Consider the following 17,500-nt stretch of genomic DNA (forward strand, 5'->3'; position numbering starts at 1 on the left):
TGGCATAGCCCCAGAAGAGCTGGACAAGTTCCTATGGAGAGGAAATTCTGTGCTTTACTGCTTGGGGTACTTCAACTGTGACTCTACTGTTTTTTGGGGAAGTAGTCTACCCTTTCCATATGCATAAGAAAATGAATGAATGGATGGATAGCCACAGGAAATTGATGGTTGTGGGTCAGCTGTCTGTTCATGCACCAGTTTCTGTGTCCATGGATTATCATCATTCCTGTGCTTTGCTTTCTGACTTGTGCCTTAAAAAAATCTGCTCCAAATTTGTCATGATTGATGCCTTTAGATGAAATTTAGGAGCGTTTTGGTTACACAATGTATATTAATCTACAAGAAAATAGGAATACTATGCTAGTGAAATAAGAAGGAAATATTACTGGGATTTACATTGTGCATCATCTTAAATCAGCTTACTTTGGTGGTTTGAGATCTCTGTGAATTAATGCCTTTGGTTTCATGGCATGCAGATAAGCAACCCCCTGGGCACACTGTAGACACCAGCTCATAGCATGGGAGGCTGTGTAGGGTGCCTGCGGCTCAGCACTGTGCAGGACTGGCAGTGACAAGAGACAGATGTGCATTTCTTTAAAAGGTGTTGACATAGCTACTGTACATTTATAGTGGATATAAAAAGTCTAAACATCCCTGTTAACATTTCTGTTTTTTTGTGACATTAAAAACATGAACCTAAGTTAAACTAGACCTGCGAGCAGTTATAAAGGGCCCTCGCAGACATGGCACATTGGAATTAGAATTTTTTGAAAATGGCACAATAAAACTTTATATATGGATTATTTCGGGTTTTTTGACAGGCTTGTGCATTAAAAATTTAATGAGTTTTCATGCAAGTTAGACTACCAAATCAGCATGATTTTTCTTGGCAAACAGCGTGTATCCACAACAGGAGCATCCAGCAAATAAAATGTTTTGGAACATCTTTCGATAAAATATTTAAAGATTCAAGGCAATCGGGTCAAATCTGTGGTAGTAGAGTTGTTTAAAATCTGACCTCTGTAATAGGCAAAAAAAAATGAAAACAGTGTTTCAACCAGGGATGCACAATTATATCGGTGGCCGGTAAATATCGGCAATTATCGACCAATTCGACGTCATACAAATAAACCAGATGATAAAGAAATTGGCCGATAAATATCGGCAATTATTAACCAATATGACATCATACAGATAAACCAGATAATAAAGAAAGCCGCTGATAATAATAGACTTACCGCATTGGCCCATCTGTTGTGGCTCAAGTTGCGCCCAACTCTTCATCCCTGTCCTTTGGTAGTGTAACATATTTGTGACATCATAATTACGCTCGACCTCGTGTTCACAGAAGATGCATCATGGTGACATTGCAGTCGCCAGTGTGGGCTATCTTTACTGTGTCTCCCCAAAATGTTACCCATTTTTAAAACATGACTGTTTTGTTTTGGCAAACTCAATATGATTTACTGGTTGTCTTTGAAGCAGCTATATCAACAAAATTCAGCTCCATGGTGCTTTACACAACGTTTCAATGTATTTGTGCATGTTAGACTTATAGTAGGACTCGAAAGTATATTTGTATTCAAGTTCATTTTGCAAACAATTATCGGCTTACTTATCGGTTATCAGCATTGGCACTTTCTAAATTATTGGTTTATCGTATTGGTTGAAAATAGCATTATCATGCATCCCTACTTTCAGCTTACTTACTTACTTTTGAAGACTAAAAACACTCTTCCAAGCAAATATGATGATTTGGTTAACCCACTAGGAGAAAGACACTTAACTCTTTCACTGCCAGACGTTTTCAGAAACGGGTTGTCCCCACTGCCAGCCGATTTAAGCATTTTGAGTGATCTTTCAAGGTCCACAGAAAATGTTGTGTTTGGACTATGGAAACACACATACTACCAAATGAAAGATTGGACTCTCGGCTTTCATCAGAAAAAAAAGTTTGTTTCTACCTTATTCCGTTCTTCAGTAATCAACAATAGAAAATGGTTACTTTCACCGAAATTCTCTCTTTTGAAACAAAAAACGGAGAAAAAGAGCTTTTTGTGAAACGATGTTATTTCATGCACTCTAGTGAATTGTACACTTCTTTTTGTCCTGAATGATGCCACAAACACCTAAATAGTGCTTTACTTCTGTAAAACGCTTTCACCAACAATGAAAAAGTGTTTTTTGATTGCAAAATACGTTTATTTCCATTCAACAGTGTAACAATTTGACAAAACAATTTCGCAAACTATTTACAAATGTGTGCAACTGTGGTACCACTTACAATTATGTGGATGTTTCAAATACAGTTTTCCTTTTGTAACGCTCGCCTGCGTGCAAGGAGACGCCAGGACTCGCACAACACTTTACTTTCACTTTCGCTTTGTCCGTTTTGCGTGCAAACGTTACACTTTCTTGACGGCCTTTTTTTCCGGGGAATAAAAAGCAAGTAGCAGACTGTACACACTTCCTCCGATGAATATGCATTGGATTCGGGGCACTCTCCGTCGTCCGATCGAACGTCCGCCTGTGCGTGCTCGGTTGCGTTCCGCGTTACGACACCGTCATAGCCGCCGCGTCAGCGGTTCCAATTTCGCCGTCAAGCTCGGATTCACCTTCATCATCATCGAGGATCATCACCGTCGTCATCAATGTACTATTTTAGCGTTGGTCGATGCCTTTCGTCTTGTAAGTGTAGAGCTGCTTGCAAACGCTCGCCATTGCCCGTTCCCTCCTCCATCTAGCTCCATCTAACGTCTTCTACTGCCGCGTCAATGCTTTCCAACCACGGAGTCACCACCCTCATCTTCATCATCGATGATGATCATGTCATCAACAATGTGCTTTTTTAGCGATGCTTTTGGTCTTTGAAAAAAACGGCTCTGGCGTTAGCTCCTCGCGACCGGCCACCATTTTTCCTTTGTTTTCCATTCTGATCTCCTGCTCAACGCTCTAGCTCCGCCTCTACTGACGCCCACCCGATCTTGTCAAAAGAGAGTCATCGCTGCCCTCTAGGGGCCAAAAATAGTCATTAGGCTCAAAAAACCTGCTTAAAACTTTCAGGAGAGCTCCGCAAGCCTTCCCAGCACCCGTTTCAAAAAAAAATAAAAAATCATTGGATGACGTCTTTTGACGTCATTGGCAGTGAAGCGTAGGTTTTTACATGACGTCTTTAAACGTCAGTGGCAGTGAAAGAGTTAAAATAATAATTTTTAAACCAAATTTTCTTTTGCCAGTAAGTGGCACTACTACTCTGACGACGTTTGTAGATGTCTTCAGGCTTGGACTCTCATCAAATATGTGAAGTTTTGAAAAGACAGGATTATCTTTTATTGTCACGGTGGATCATCAGGATTTGCGGCACTGTAATGGCCACACCCTTTGCCGAAGTTACAGTTATCCGTCTGAGACATAATCAACCTATTAAGGCTATTCTGACAAGTTTTCACCTGGATCTGTTCAACTGCAGATGAAAACAAAAAAAGCTATATTTATAGTGAAATATTATCGTATTGATACATTCAGGTCGTGACTGTTAATATACATGTAACGTTTGGGATTTTTTGGCGCTTGTACAGGGGAGTTTTGTTTTGTGGCGAAGGAAATATGAAACACAAGATTTGATGCCCCGCCCCATTATATAGTGCTGTATTTAAAAAATTGTACATTTTTCCCCTGTTGTCCCACGTTTTCACATGGTTAAGGCCAAGTTTCAAGTCAATCAGATGAAACGTGTAACAAAAGTGGGAAAGTAATATTAGTAGTATACAGTAGTAGTATGTCCCCTGTAATTGTGCAAAAATCAGGGATTCAAAAATTCGGAGCTCACTTGCTGTTCATTTTAGCATATGGCTCAAAGAGACTTTTTGTAGGTCTTGGGCTCCTTCATACACCTCAAAATGTTCGGAGATCTTACTGAAAAGTACAACCAGGGTTACTTTGTTAAAAAATTAGTCGGGGCTCTAGTGAGTCTTTTTTTTAATGGCGCAAAACACTAACGCCCAATTCACACTGACTTCGAAACCGACGCAGTGCGTTTTCCGTACGGCATCCGCACGGACAGCAATTCACACCGACAGGCCACAAAATCCCAGTCGTTCACGCTGGAGAGTTGAGTTCACAATAAAATTAAATGTTAATAAAATGGTAAACAATAGCCACAATTGCCTGTTGTCACATCGATATGCCTTTGGACATTATTACTGTGACTTCTACCATGGGTATGTACGTTTTAAGTTTAAATAGTGTTATTTTGTCGTGTTTCATTTAATCTGAGCTCGTTTTTTGTCTTAACTCTTTGACTACCATGGACGTTAAAAGACGTCAAGTAAAAACCTACGGAGGGCCGCCAATGACGTTAAAAGACGACATCCTTTTTTTTTTTTTTTTTTTTTTTGAAACGGGTGGAGGAAAGCCTTGGCCAGCTGTGGTGAAAGTTTCAAGCAGATCTAGTTAGCCTAATGACTATTTTTGGCCCCTAGATGGCAGCAATGACTCTCTTTTGACAAGATTGGGTAGGCGTCAGTAGAAGACATGAGGTGGAGCTAGAGGGGACAATGGCTGGGGAAGGGAAGAGAACATGGCGACCGGTTGCAAGCAGCTCACGCTCGAGCAGTTTTTTTCAAAGACGAAAAGCATCGACCAACGCTAAAGAGCACATTGATGACGACGATGATCATCATCGATGATGATGATGGTGACTCCGAGGTTGGAAGCATTGACGCGGCAGTAGAAGACGTGAGGCGGCGCTAGATGGCTGAGGAAGCGAACAATGGCGACCGGTTGCAAGCAGCTCACACTTGGGAATTTTTTTCAAAGACGAAAGGCATCGACCAACGCTTAAGAGCACATTGAGGACGACGATGATCATCATCGATGATGATGATGGTGACTCCGAAGTTGATGCCGAAGTTGGAAGCGTTGACGCGGCGGCTATGACGACGTCATAAAGGTTCACCGGCTTGCGATGCTAACACCGGAAAATGCGGAGCACAACCGAGCACTTCTGCACAGGCGGACGTTCAATCGGACGACGAAGAGTACCCCGAGTCCAATGCATATTCGGAGGAGTGGGTACAGTCTGCTACTTGCTATTCCCCGGAAAAAAAGGCCGTTAAGAAAGTGTAACGTCTGCACGCGAAAGGGACAATCGCAGTGAAACTACTCTGTTGTACAAATCCTGCTCCCTCTCCTTGCACGCAGGGGAGTGTTACAAAAAGAAAAACTGTATTTGAAACATCCACATAATTGTAAATAGTACCACAGTTGTACACATTTGTAAATAGTTTGCGAAATTGTTTTGTCAAATTGTTACACTGTTGAATGGAAATAAACTTATTTTGCAATCTAAAAACACTTTTTCATTGTTGGTGATAGTGTTTTACAGAAGTAAAGCACTATTTAGGTGTTTGTGGCATCATTTTTCTGATGAAAGATGAGAGTTCAATCTTTCATTTGGTAGTATGTGTGTTTCCATAGTCCAAACACAACATTTTCTGTGGACCTTGAAAGATCAGTCAAAATGCTTAAATCGGCTGGCACTGGCGACATCCCGTTTCTGAAAACGTCTGGCAGTCAAAGAGTTAAATGTCATGCTTTGTAGTTAGCTAGCTTCCCTCCCCAAAAATTATTTTATTTTGAAATATACCGGATCCACCTTGATGCCGACGTTCGACTTTCTGTCCAGCTCGTGCAATTTCTTTAGCTTCATGAAAATCCGCATGCGGTGTCCAGAAAAAATAGAACGCTTGCGGAAACCTTCCGCAGCGCCGCATCCCTTTTACACCGCATACATAGCTGGTGTGAATTGACACGCAGACTTGAATGCTTTCTATGCCTTGCGGTGGCCGTACGGAAAACGCACCGTGTCCGTTCCGCAGTCAGCGTGAATTGGGCGTAAAAGTATTGCTCATTTTGCTCGGCCACATGTTTGTTTCATGAGTTTTTGTGTATGTTAAGGGCCTCAAAATTGGTGTGGTTTTCTTGGCAAAGAGTGCGCTGCCACGTCCACATTGTTCTTCAACACTTCGTGTTGTAACATCATCAGGGATGTGATTTGACCAAAGTGAAATTATCTGAAAACTTAGCCAGGGGTCTGGGGGCCCCCCGGAGCTCATGGGCTTTCCGTGTTTTTAAGTACTTTCAATGCACTCACATGACAAAGAAATAGACAAAACAACAGCATAAATTTTCAATGTATATTGAACTATCCCATATAAAATGGCAGTTTTAGTCAACTCAAAGTCAGTCACATTCAAAAACATTGGACTGCCTTTGCTTTTAAAAACTATCACTGAGAATATCATCATATCTAACTAATGTGATTACTAAGTTAACACATAAATAATGTTGAAGAGTTCAAATTTCATGAACAAATAATTGTATCATGACCAAATGAAAAGTAACTCATATTAGAGCATACCACAAATGTCTTTGTTATAGCAGAAGATGTTATCTGTCGGAGTCATGTGCATACACAATGAACTACTAAAAAAAAAAAAAAAAAAAAAAATCGGATTTTTTTTTTTGGGGGGAGATAAAAAAAAGCGGAATTCCGCGAATTAGCGGAAAAATCACATCCCTGCATCATGAAGGCCAAAACACTCTTCTGAGCAAATAAGAGGTAGATCTGGTAAACCCGCTTGGAGAAAATCATCTAAGAAAAAAAATTGTCTTAAACGTGTTAAAGCAGCTTTTATTGTCACAGTGATCATCAGACTTTGTGGCACCGTAATGGCCAAGCCCTTCGCCAAAAAGTCACAATATCCGTTCTGGGGCATGTAAAGGGTTATTTATCCTGACAGTACCTTAAAGTGCCAGTACTACAACGTGGCTAGCGTTGGAAGGGCCCTAGCTCCTGCGCAGCTCTAGCTTTCATCTATTTTTTTTACATCACAAAAACCTAGCATTTCAAGAGAGGTGTGTAAACTTTTTATGTTCACTGTAAAAGCGGAGTAAATATTAGCAAATTGATGTTACTCAAAGCGACATCAAAAAACAAAAAATGACTTACGGTTATATAAAGAGCCACATTCCGCATATTCCATGACCAAACAGACCTGAGAATTGAAAAACAAAGTCATGTTACATTAATGTTGGGTAATCAATTCAAAAAGATGAGAAAATATTCCTTTCATCAAGGAAAATTCAAGTGTTATAGCAGTACAGGTTAAAGCAGGTTGGTAAAAGTGGAATAAAAATGTGAAAACTGTGTAATGTACATCTTTTTTAAGGTAAGATTGTGTGTGACTACTTAGGCCAGATTAAAAAGAGAGCTTGTCAGTCTATAGATGACAGACGATGTTTGATTGAGGATGGTGGTAAATTGGGTGCAGTAACAAGGTTGTTATTGTAGAGTCTGACTCTGATAAGCACAATGGAGCTTCTGAAGTACCCAGTCGTGTTTCTGTATGGAATGATGCATGAGCTGGCCATTAGCCAAAACTCACAGTTGAGAAGGTAAGGAAGAGAGATGGGCATTTTACATATTTTTGATGGTTAGTCATTCTTCATTTGTCTTCGTCTAGCGTCCCCTTTCGTCATCGTCAGTCCGCCATTTTTTTCAAGCCAAACCAACTTGTAATCATCGGTCCGACGTTTTATTTTACCCACACTTCCATCGTCACTTTAGACTCAATAAATATTGTAGAAGTGAAGTGACATCATCTTTATCAATTCGGCTGATTCCGCCTCTTTAGCTAATCTAATTTGTTTAGCTTCTATTTTAAATCCTGTGAAATCTCCCGGGCGCATTTTATGTTGTTTATATTGTATACAATTAGGGCTGGGTACCGAAAACTGTGCTTTTTGTGGGATTGACCGATTTGGGTCAGTACTTTCGAGCACCGATTCACGTAAAATCAAATGGTGCTATGTTTCGGTTCTGAAGCACGTTGTGACTGTGCGGGAGTGGAAGAGTTGATGATTTTCCATTAAGCACTTGAATGCAACATTATACGGGCACCAGCGTACTGACGTCACCCACTCATGCAGGACTTCACGCGCTAAAATTAATTTCCGATTTTTGGAAACGAGCAAGATGTTTACGACACCAAGCCAAAGAAATACAGTTTCTGAAGTATTCCGGATGCAGGCTGACAAGGCACGCCTGAGAGGGAGGTGTCGGCGGCGTCCTTGCTGTATGAGGAGCACGCGCACGTCTTCCCTTCACCATTGTTAAGGTATATAGACATTGTAATTTGGATATACTACTGGTGACCATATATAAATTAGCAAAAGATTGTGGCCAAAATGTAGAAAGCATGTATTCTTCCAACTGTCTTTTCTTTTCTTTTTTTTTCTTTAGTTTAACGTGGGTTCAAACTTTGAGCTTATAGCGTGGCAGGCTTTACGTTCTTGAAAAAATAACTGCACAAGAAACTAAGATAACATCAATTTATTATTATTATTATTAATTTAATTTATTTGTTTATCTTTACATTAATTCAGCTTCCAGCTCATAAAACCCATAAAAACAGTCAAAAATTGTCAAATGTCAAAAAATTTGAATGTGAAGAAATGACCATGCATACTTCCCAGTGTTTTGCATGGAAAAAAAGATGGATGGATGGATGGATGGCATTTTTAAAACGATGTCAATCTTCAAAAGTTGGTTTGATTCCCTTTGCCTTAATCGCTACCTTCATGCGCCGTGGCATTGCCTAGGGGTCCTGGAAGCGCAGGCTTTATTGATGTTAGCTCTTTGTTTTTGGGTCTGGTGGTACTCATTTTCCTCTTGATAGTACTGTATTACAAGAGGAAAACGAGGGCTGCAATAAAAGTCAGTCTAGAGACATGCTTAGAAGGCAAAATTTAAACTACTATCTATCTGCAGCTGTGCTGGCCGGACGAGTTACGCCGCGGTATGTGAATGGATTGTGAACGCCTGTTAAAGTGCATGGGAACGAATAACTTGAGTAAAATTATAAAGTACAACTGAACTCAATGTTTTACTCAAGATGGCATTTTAAAACACCTGGTAAGGTAAAATGCTTGCTACCATATTTTAGCATGCATGCTACCGTTTTTTTCTAGCATAAATGTACCATACTTGGCACATGCATGCAGTATGGCTCGCAGCAGCTGCAGTTACCTACAGTTAGCCAACAGTAGCTCTGCGTGTGTGTCGGTTTGTGTGTGTGTGCTTGCATGCGGTGAGGATGTGTATGAATTGGAAAAAACTATCAATGCAAGATATAAAGTGTAAAATGACAATAACTTTTTTGTCCCCCCAAACAAGGTGATAAGTGTTGCATACTTACAGGATTGTCACATGAACCATATAGCTTAACAATGTTTGGGTGATTCACTCGTGAGAGCTGCCGAAGCTGTATGAAGAGAAAAAGGGCCAGACAGAAAATGAATATATTCCTATTAAGTTCTCATCTTACAAATGAACTCAAGGTATTTTGTCTTTTGCTTCCGAAAAACTGTTGTAATGTTTCATTCAAGGCTGTATGTAGCTTTTATTGCAGATTGGAAGTACCTCAACAAGGAAAGCTTTTCTTTCACTGTCACTCTCAATGGTCTTGATTGCCACATCCTTCCCTTTCCATACAGCTTTGAAGACAACTCCAAAGGTACCCCTGCCAACAGCCTATAGGGAAAACCATAACATGCTAGATGCTTCAAGAAATTTGAAAAATTATACATATACATTTATATATACACATACACACATACACATACACATACACTAACACACATATATATACACATACTCATATATATATATATATATATATATATATATATATATATATACACATATATATACACACATATATATATACACGTACACGCATATATATATATGTATATATATATATATATATATATATATATATATATATCCCCTGGGCGTTATTATAGATTGATTAAATTCTTGTAATTTTTGCCAAAATCTGGCATTTCCTTTGAAGTGTGATAACTTAAGTCATTTATGAATATTTTTTTCACTTTCAACCGCTCAAAATGTTCACTGGCATCAGACTTATCTATTCATATATAGTTTTTTTAAAAAAAAAATTTTTATTCATATATACACATATATATATACATATATATACACATATATATATATACATATATATACACATATATATATATATATACATATATATACACATATATATATATACATATATATACACACATATATATATATATACATATATATACACACATATATATATATATACATATATATACACATATATACATATATATACACATATATACACATATATATATATACATATATATACACATATATACACATATATATATATACATATATATACACATATATATATATACATATATATACACATATATATATATACATATATATACACATATATATATATACATACATATACACATATATATATATACATACATATACACATATATATATACACATATATATATATACATATATATATATACATACATATACACATATATATATACACATATATATATATACATACATATACACATATATATACACACATATATATACATATATATATATATATATATATATTGAAGGATATTATAACATTTTAATACCTATTTTCATATATCGATTATTGTTACTGATCATGAACATTTAATTCTTCATTTTAAGTTTGTCAAAGTGTCTTGTGTCCTGAGCAGGGCACATGATGTTGACCTCGTATGTTCTGGGTTAAAGCTGGGACCATATTATTTAGTCTAGAAAAGTTCCTTCTCATCACTTTGTACGAAAACATATTTTCGCCCTTGATTTTGCTATACACTGATTGGTCCAGAATTTCTTGTTTTATTTTGTACACGTACATTGTGGTCTTGAACAGAACTTGTTTTGCTTTTCCATTAGTCACGGTCATTGGTGCTTTTGGGTCAAATGATAAAGTGAGATTTTGTTATGAAGAAGAATATGAAAAGTGCCTTGAAAATATACATATTTTGGCTAGAGACGAAGACAGCTGCAACTGCACTAAGAGTTCTATTGTTTGACATGTCCTTCAACTGTATAACACATTTGCTCATTCATGAAGGGAGAGATATTCTGCTTGGAGACTGAATTGTAATAAAAGGCTGGCCCTTCGAGAGGAGGGTGTGCATTGTTGATCAGAACTTGTCGGAGTTTGATTCAATGGTGCAACAGGAGATCTCCTTTAAGAATTATCCTGCGCAGGAAACTCTGTTCATTTCTCATCTCACCAGTTGGTTTATTGGACACGCAAAAAGTTATGGATTAACTACACCCCTCAGTTGGTGATTTTAATATACCTTCTTCAGTTGGTGACCTCCGACGGCAAGGCGTTTGACGGTTGTTGCGTTCGCGGACGGTTTGAATTCCTGGCCATATTAATTGAGGTAAGTGGAGATCTTATCCACGTTTTGAGGAATTCTTTCTGTCTAGGAGCGCTCCGGCCGCCATGCGTTCTTGTAAGATAACCAAATCAAGGGTGAGATTTGTGTGAGCAGAGGTAGAAGTTTAAGTTGTTTGGTTGTATGGAGTCAATAATTGTGGAATTTCCTACGGTATTTGAAGTATACATATTTGTGGTGCACATTGAATTGAATAGCGATCGCTTGTAAGTCAGTCTGGGAAACATTTTGTCTTTACAATTTGGTTTTTACAGACGATAGATACGTAGATAATTGATTTGAAGTCTGTGTATATGAGGTTAAGATTAAGATTAAGTTGTTGAAGTTGAGAGTAAATCAGCTGGGGAAACATTATTGTTGTAACCAAGCGGTAGATGTATGGGCATTGGTTTTACGTCCATACATATTTAAGTTGAGAGAAGTCGGCTCAAAAAGCATCTTTGTCTTGATCCCTGCCTGATGCGCGGGAGAGACAAACACTTTGTTTTTATGAGTAATAGATTCTTGGGTAATTAGATAACGAAGATCCTTGAATAAGTGTTGCCGATTAAAGCTGCGGGAGGATCGACTGCTTCATTTTCTAGGGACAAAGGACTCAACTTATAGGAAGTCAGATTGACATAAAACGGATTTAGTACGCCGTTTTAAGATTAATCGATAGGTCTATGAATAATTGGATATTGACATTTTTAGACAAGATATAAGAGATAAGATGTATTGACTCAACTCGTGTAAGTCGGGCTGACTAAAGCATATTTGATACGACGCTTTAGATCAAGCCAATAGGTCTATTGAATATTCGTGATTAAAATTCAAAGACAAAGAAACTGTTGAAGCTGGGGTAGCGCAGTTGACATCCGGATATTTATGTGTTGATATGTCGTACAAAACGACATGTCTTGTCTGTCCGTTGTGTGTATGCCGTCTGATCGGTGAAGAAACTCTAACGTTACGGTAAAATCTTAAAGGGACCGCGACGAGAACAGTTGATTAATTCTGTTATAAGTGAGACGTCACTTCATTTAAATATTAATACAACTGAACTATGATAATTTACAATATAATATAATATAATACAAATCAATAAGCTATAAAATACCTGAGTTAATAATTAAGACGAAACATGGACACTCTATTTGAACTCAAAACACAGTGGTTTGACCCGAATGGGATTCCGTTGAGTTTAGATGGGATGACGCTGGATAAACAAATTGGGAACGCATGCGCTGTGGCTATAGGGATTTTACCTACAAAGGCTAAACGAGAAACAAAAAAAGAACTTTGCGACTGGATGCAAGACGGCTGTAGAAAAGGTTATTTTCCGTCATTACAATCTGCAGTGTGTCTAATCTCTTTGATGAAGAACGTTGAACTTGCATGTGTGAAAAAACGTCACGAACTAGATGAGCTGGTGCAACACACATCTGTAATTTCTTCGAGTGGAAGAAAAGCCAGAAATGATCGAAAGCTTGTTGACAAAATAATGAATAATGCTAGAATACTAGCTTTAGGTATTTTTGTGAAGTTATAACCATTTATATAACTAAATAATGATATAAGACTAAATGATTTGACCTGATATGACTTCCGCTAGTCGGAATTAAAGCTTCCGGATTAATCATACCGTTTAAATAATGACTTAAAATGTAATTAATATTGAACGACGGGACTTGATTATATTGTGAAAAAGGTTAGTTTATTCTAATAAGATATGGCATTTGTTCGATGGTTTTAATGACGGCAATTTAACTTTGAATGTGCGTACACGGCGACCGCCCGTTAATAATGTTATGAGTGTATGTAATTTTATATAGAGGAGAGTCCCGGACGTATCTTTAAGAAAAGTGTATTGAAAAAATGATGAATACTGAAATGTTGCTTTGCAAATAAAATAACTGTATAATACAAATTTATGTAATAAAACAAATTAAGCCGTTTAATAAGCGCTAAACGGGATAAATTAATTAGACGGTAAAATTACTAATAAAACTTCTAACGCTAAAACCCGCAATTGTCTGCGTTAAATAATTGAACGACATTATATAAATTGTTGCCGTAACTGATTTTATAAGCCCCTTACATAAATTTCTTAAGCACTAATGTTGAATACTTAAACTGGCTTCAAGAGTGCAAATACGTCATATTTAAAAATTATGTTTGCTATAAAACGAACGAATATTAATACACAAATAACATAGAGAGGTATAGTTTTAAGATATTATAAAATTTAGATGCATGTCTTATGCTTGTAGAGCATGGGTGGCTTTGACTGATTGTAGTTGCTATGACTCATTCCCTTTCTCGGGTTAAAAAATGCCAACAGCCATCAATCTTTGTAATGAGGTCAAATAAAATGTTTTTATAAAAGGTAATGTTAATTGTGTGATTGTTTTAGATTAAATAGTTTAGTCTCTACTCTTATTTTAATAATAATAATAATAATAACTAAAAACAAATAACTTGGATGGCAATTAATGTGGAATAATTCTTATATAGATGATTGTTTTTTCCCTTATGATTTTGTTTGTGCGCGAGAACATTGTTTAATAAATTTTAAATATCTTTTCAGAATCAGGAGACACACCCATTAAGGACAATTGGGGTCGCACCAAAGTGCCATGTTCCGGTCCTGGGGATGAAGTAATGTGTTAATTATAATTTAAAAGGAGTTTTTTATTTATTTTTTTCTCCGACGTTTATAAATAGAAAGTAATTTTAATCTCTCCTGAATATATTTAACCTTTGAATTCGACATTTGAAGTCTCATTACAAACAGACTGGGGAAGCTATCTGGAAGAAACACATTTTTGACATAATTTGAGGTGCTATGTAATTAAAAATCATTCCTGCTTTGACGTTTGACCAAAGGCTGACTTTACGGGCTGCGGCCTCCATTGAGAAAACATTAATTGAAAACTACACACTTATTAATTAACTATATTTGTAAATTGTTAGAGTATATCTGTCCTATTTTATCCTAAGTATTATTTATGAAGGTATGCAAAACATATTAAATTAAATATTGTAAACCATAACAAATATTGACATATAATTAGCAATTATTTAAAATTGTAAACTTTCATTGTTTTAATTATTATTTTTATTTTTATTTAATTTTTTTAATAAAGGAAGTTTTTGGTTTTAATATTTACTGACATGTTATAACCTAAATACTGTTGGGGCAGATTTTAATGTTTTCAGTCGAGTGAGGATTATTGGTCAAGGGTCATTATTTCGGAACAAAGTCAACTGGCGGGACACAGACCTCTTTAAAAAACCCCACCCACAAAGAAACTGCAACTGCCACCACCATCAGAGGGGCGTGATGCAGCCATCATCACAAAACATCCTGCCAATACCTGATGGAGAGGGGAGGTTCCTGGCGCCACCTGTTGCAACAATGACTGTGCCATCATATACAAATGTGATAAAAGGAAAACTGCTCCACTGCCCAATGCACACAATGCTCCGCACGAACTGTCCTATGAAAAACTGCTCCATATGCTCTGCACAAGCGTCCTTAAAGCATTCCTGCGTCCAGAACTGTCCACTACGATGGTGACTCAACCCCACAAACAATGCTTTCCTTGAATTAGTGATACCAGGCCATATGATGTGATACTGACTGTTTACACTGCACTCTATTTTTGACAGATATAAGGTGATAACATCTACAGTAAAACATTTCGTAAATATAATGAACTGATTGACAACACTATATACACACAGATTTATTACATTTTAAAAACGTTTGATGTCTATTTTGATTTGATCTGATTTGTTTATCTCTGTCTATTTTGAAACAGTCAGCTTTTTGGACAAACATCAAAAAGGGGGACTAGCAAGCTTAATGGTAACATTAAAACTAAGGGCAACTTTATGTATTAATAATAATTGATGAATTGGCTGAAAACTGAGATTCTTTGTAAAATTCATTGGCATAAGCTACAATATTTTTATAGTACAAAAGATAATACAGGTAAATTTCGTCTGGTTTCAGAAATTGAAACAGCTAATATGAATACAGATAAGATACAATTTATTTCAATCTTAATTATTATATTTTACTTTTTTAAGTTTGGTCTTCTAGTGTTTTCCCGAATTCTCTTTTGAAATTTAAATAGTTGCTTGGGACGCATTGTCGAATTTGCTGGTTAAATGTAAAATTTTCCCCTCTTTCTAAACAAAAAGCAAGCAAAATTTATTTACTGCAAAACTTTATATATTAGTCTGAAAGAGTCTCTAAAGCGATTTTTTTTTTTTTTTTTTCAGATGGGGGAATTATTGGTTGGTCTGGGTATATCGTCGCGAAGGACACAAACAGTCCATGTTAAATAAATAAATTTAAAATTAAAAGTTAGTCTTAATGCGATAATTATAGATAGTCCGTGAGAATGAATTTTACAGGAGGACAATTGGGGATTTCCTTGACCATGGAGAAGGAGTAAGTTTTGGCAGGGACGGCGAAAATAAGGTGAATATGTTCCATTTCTATTTCTATTTTTCCCTTGGGGCCCTGGGGTTAGATGTTATTTTTTGATTTTATTTGTTGACGAAAGTTGCATTTATTTAATGGCTGGAAGCACATCCATGCTATATCTATAACAATAAATATTATAAAACATTCCAATAATTATTACATTCTGTAAACAAAATTGGCCTCGTCAGATTTGAACTGGCTAAAGATTTTCATTTTTTGCATTTAAGAATGTGCTCAGGTCATTAAAGTCAGCCAAAGGCTGGATCCTAATTAAATGTCACAACAAACAGAATTTTTTCCCACAGGAGAGGCCTACAGAACTTTACTAACATTTACTAACTCCTAACTATATAACACTACCAAAATGCTCTTTCAAAAAGAAGGGATGCGAATAAATGTTTATTAGTGACTAAATGAAAATATTTTGCACCCAGATAAGGTGATGAAAAGGTCAATCTAGTCCAGTCCACGGGGCACCTGGTTCCACATCTTGCCTATTAGACCAGCCGGAGGTCCGCCTTCTACTCAACCCCCACCTTCAGGAGCCAGCCACCACCGGGAATCAACAGAGAGACCAGCCAGCTGCTCCAGTGACCAGACGTGCCAGCCGAGAGGCCATTCAACTGCTTCCAGTGTCAGCTAACGAGCTGAGGAATTACTACATGAAGATTGAGTTTCGCTGAGGACGTCTTTCGAATGGAAACAGGAGGAATGTGTCCCTTTTTCCAGGGCATTCCACAAAGAATGAGTCACAACTTGGGAAGATAAAATCCCGGTGACCGATTTTTGCACCCCTGGCAGTTGGAGAGAGGCAGAAGGACCCTCTTCACAAAAAGGCTCTGTTCAACCTTCTGCTGATGCTGCTCAAGGAACCTGAGTGCACCATCCACACAAGAAAATAAAGAAAGTGACGACTGTTTAAAAAAAAAAAAAAAAGAAAAAATCACAAGATGGCTACTTCGAAGAGACAATGCGTCTTCAATTGCGTCTGCATCACGACACTCTTTCTTATACTGACTGTTATGCCAATTTTGTGTTTTTGGGATCCCCTAACCACATCTGTAAACGCAACCACAAAAATTCGGGCTAAGCGAGACATGAACTCTCCACACATTCCCTGGGTTATATCCAAAACGTATGATGACTCAGTCACGGTGACAGTTGCCCCAAACACAAACACCTCTGTCAAAATTCCCATTACGTCATTAAAGGGATTTAGAGGATGGGAAGAGACAAGGGGAGGAATATGGGTGAAATATTGGTGGTATTTGACAGGAAATGTTGCGCAACTAGATTGGGGTACTTTTATAACCACCCAAAGTGGACAATATTGGCCACCGGGAAAAAGCAAGGAGGCTGTTTTCTTTTCTAAAAGGACAACACTGCGTAAAATGGGAGGTCAACTAGAATTAACCTTTTCCATTCCCGACGGGAATATACGACCAGCTAATGTAACTCTGTACAACACCTCCTGTTTTGGATTACTGTTATGGGCATGGTCCCACGGCGTTGACCCACGTTTTCCTATTCTAATCTGTGTAAATAAGACTATGAGTAAGCTAGACCAACCAAAAATGACTAAATACTCAATGGAGAATGGGGTAAAAGCTGTAAGTGTACCGATTGATGGTGTAATTG

At 37.3% G+C, this 17,500-nt stretch overlaps 1 protein-coding gene and 1 long non-coding RNA gene across 5 annotated transcripts in view; one reads left to right on the forward strand and one right to left on the reverse strand.

Annotated features, from left to right (window-relative positions):
• The window catches only part of LOC144043505 (mitogen-activated protein kinase kinase kinase 7-like), a 97,423-nt gene that overhangs the window by 43,240 nt on the left and 36,683 nt on the right, over positions 1–17,500 (reverse strand). For 3 of the 4 annotated variants that reach the window (XR_013291126.1, XM_077557251.1, XM_077557470.1), the window contains 4 exons: positions 9,485–9,595; positions 9,261–9,326; positions 7,013–7,058; positions 424–562 (listed from right to left, as the gene is read on the reverse strand). Coding sequence is in view for 3 of the 4 variants with exons in the window: in XM_077557251.1 (XP_077413377.1) it covers positions 424–562; positions 7,013–7,058; positions 9,261–9,326; positions 9,485–9,595 (362 nt within the window). In the remaining variant the exon portion in view is untranslated. The remainder of the gene's footprint in view (positions 1–423; positions 563–7,012; positions 7,059–9,260; positions 9,327–9,484; positions 9,596–17,500) is intronic. The other variant, XM_077557382.1, reaches the window with a different exon arrangement.
• Positions 10,554–17,500, forward strand: part of LOC144043463 (uncharacterized) — an 8,864-nt gene continuing 1,917 nt past the window's right edge. Inside the window, exons 1-2 of the long non-coding RNA XR_013291112.1 lie at positions 10,554–15,856; positions 16,297–17,500. The exon at positions 16,297–17,500 is cut by the window's right edge and continues 1,917 nt beyond it. This is a non-coding gene — a long non-coding RNA (uncharacterized LOC144043463). The remainder of the gene's footprint in view (positions 15,857–16,296) is intronic.

This window comes from Vanacampus margaritifer, chromosome 1 (genome assembly GCF_051991255.1).
Source record: "Vanacampus margaritifer isolate UIUO_Vmar chromosome 1, RoL_Vmar_1.0, whole genome shotgun sequence".
NCBI classification, from domain to species: domain Eukaryota; kingdom Metazoa; phylum Chordata; class Actinopteri; order Syngnathiformes; family Syngnathidae; genus Vanacampus; species Vanacampus margaritifer.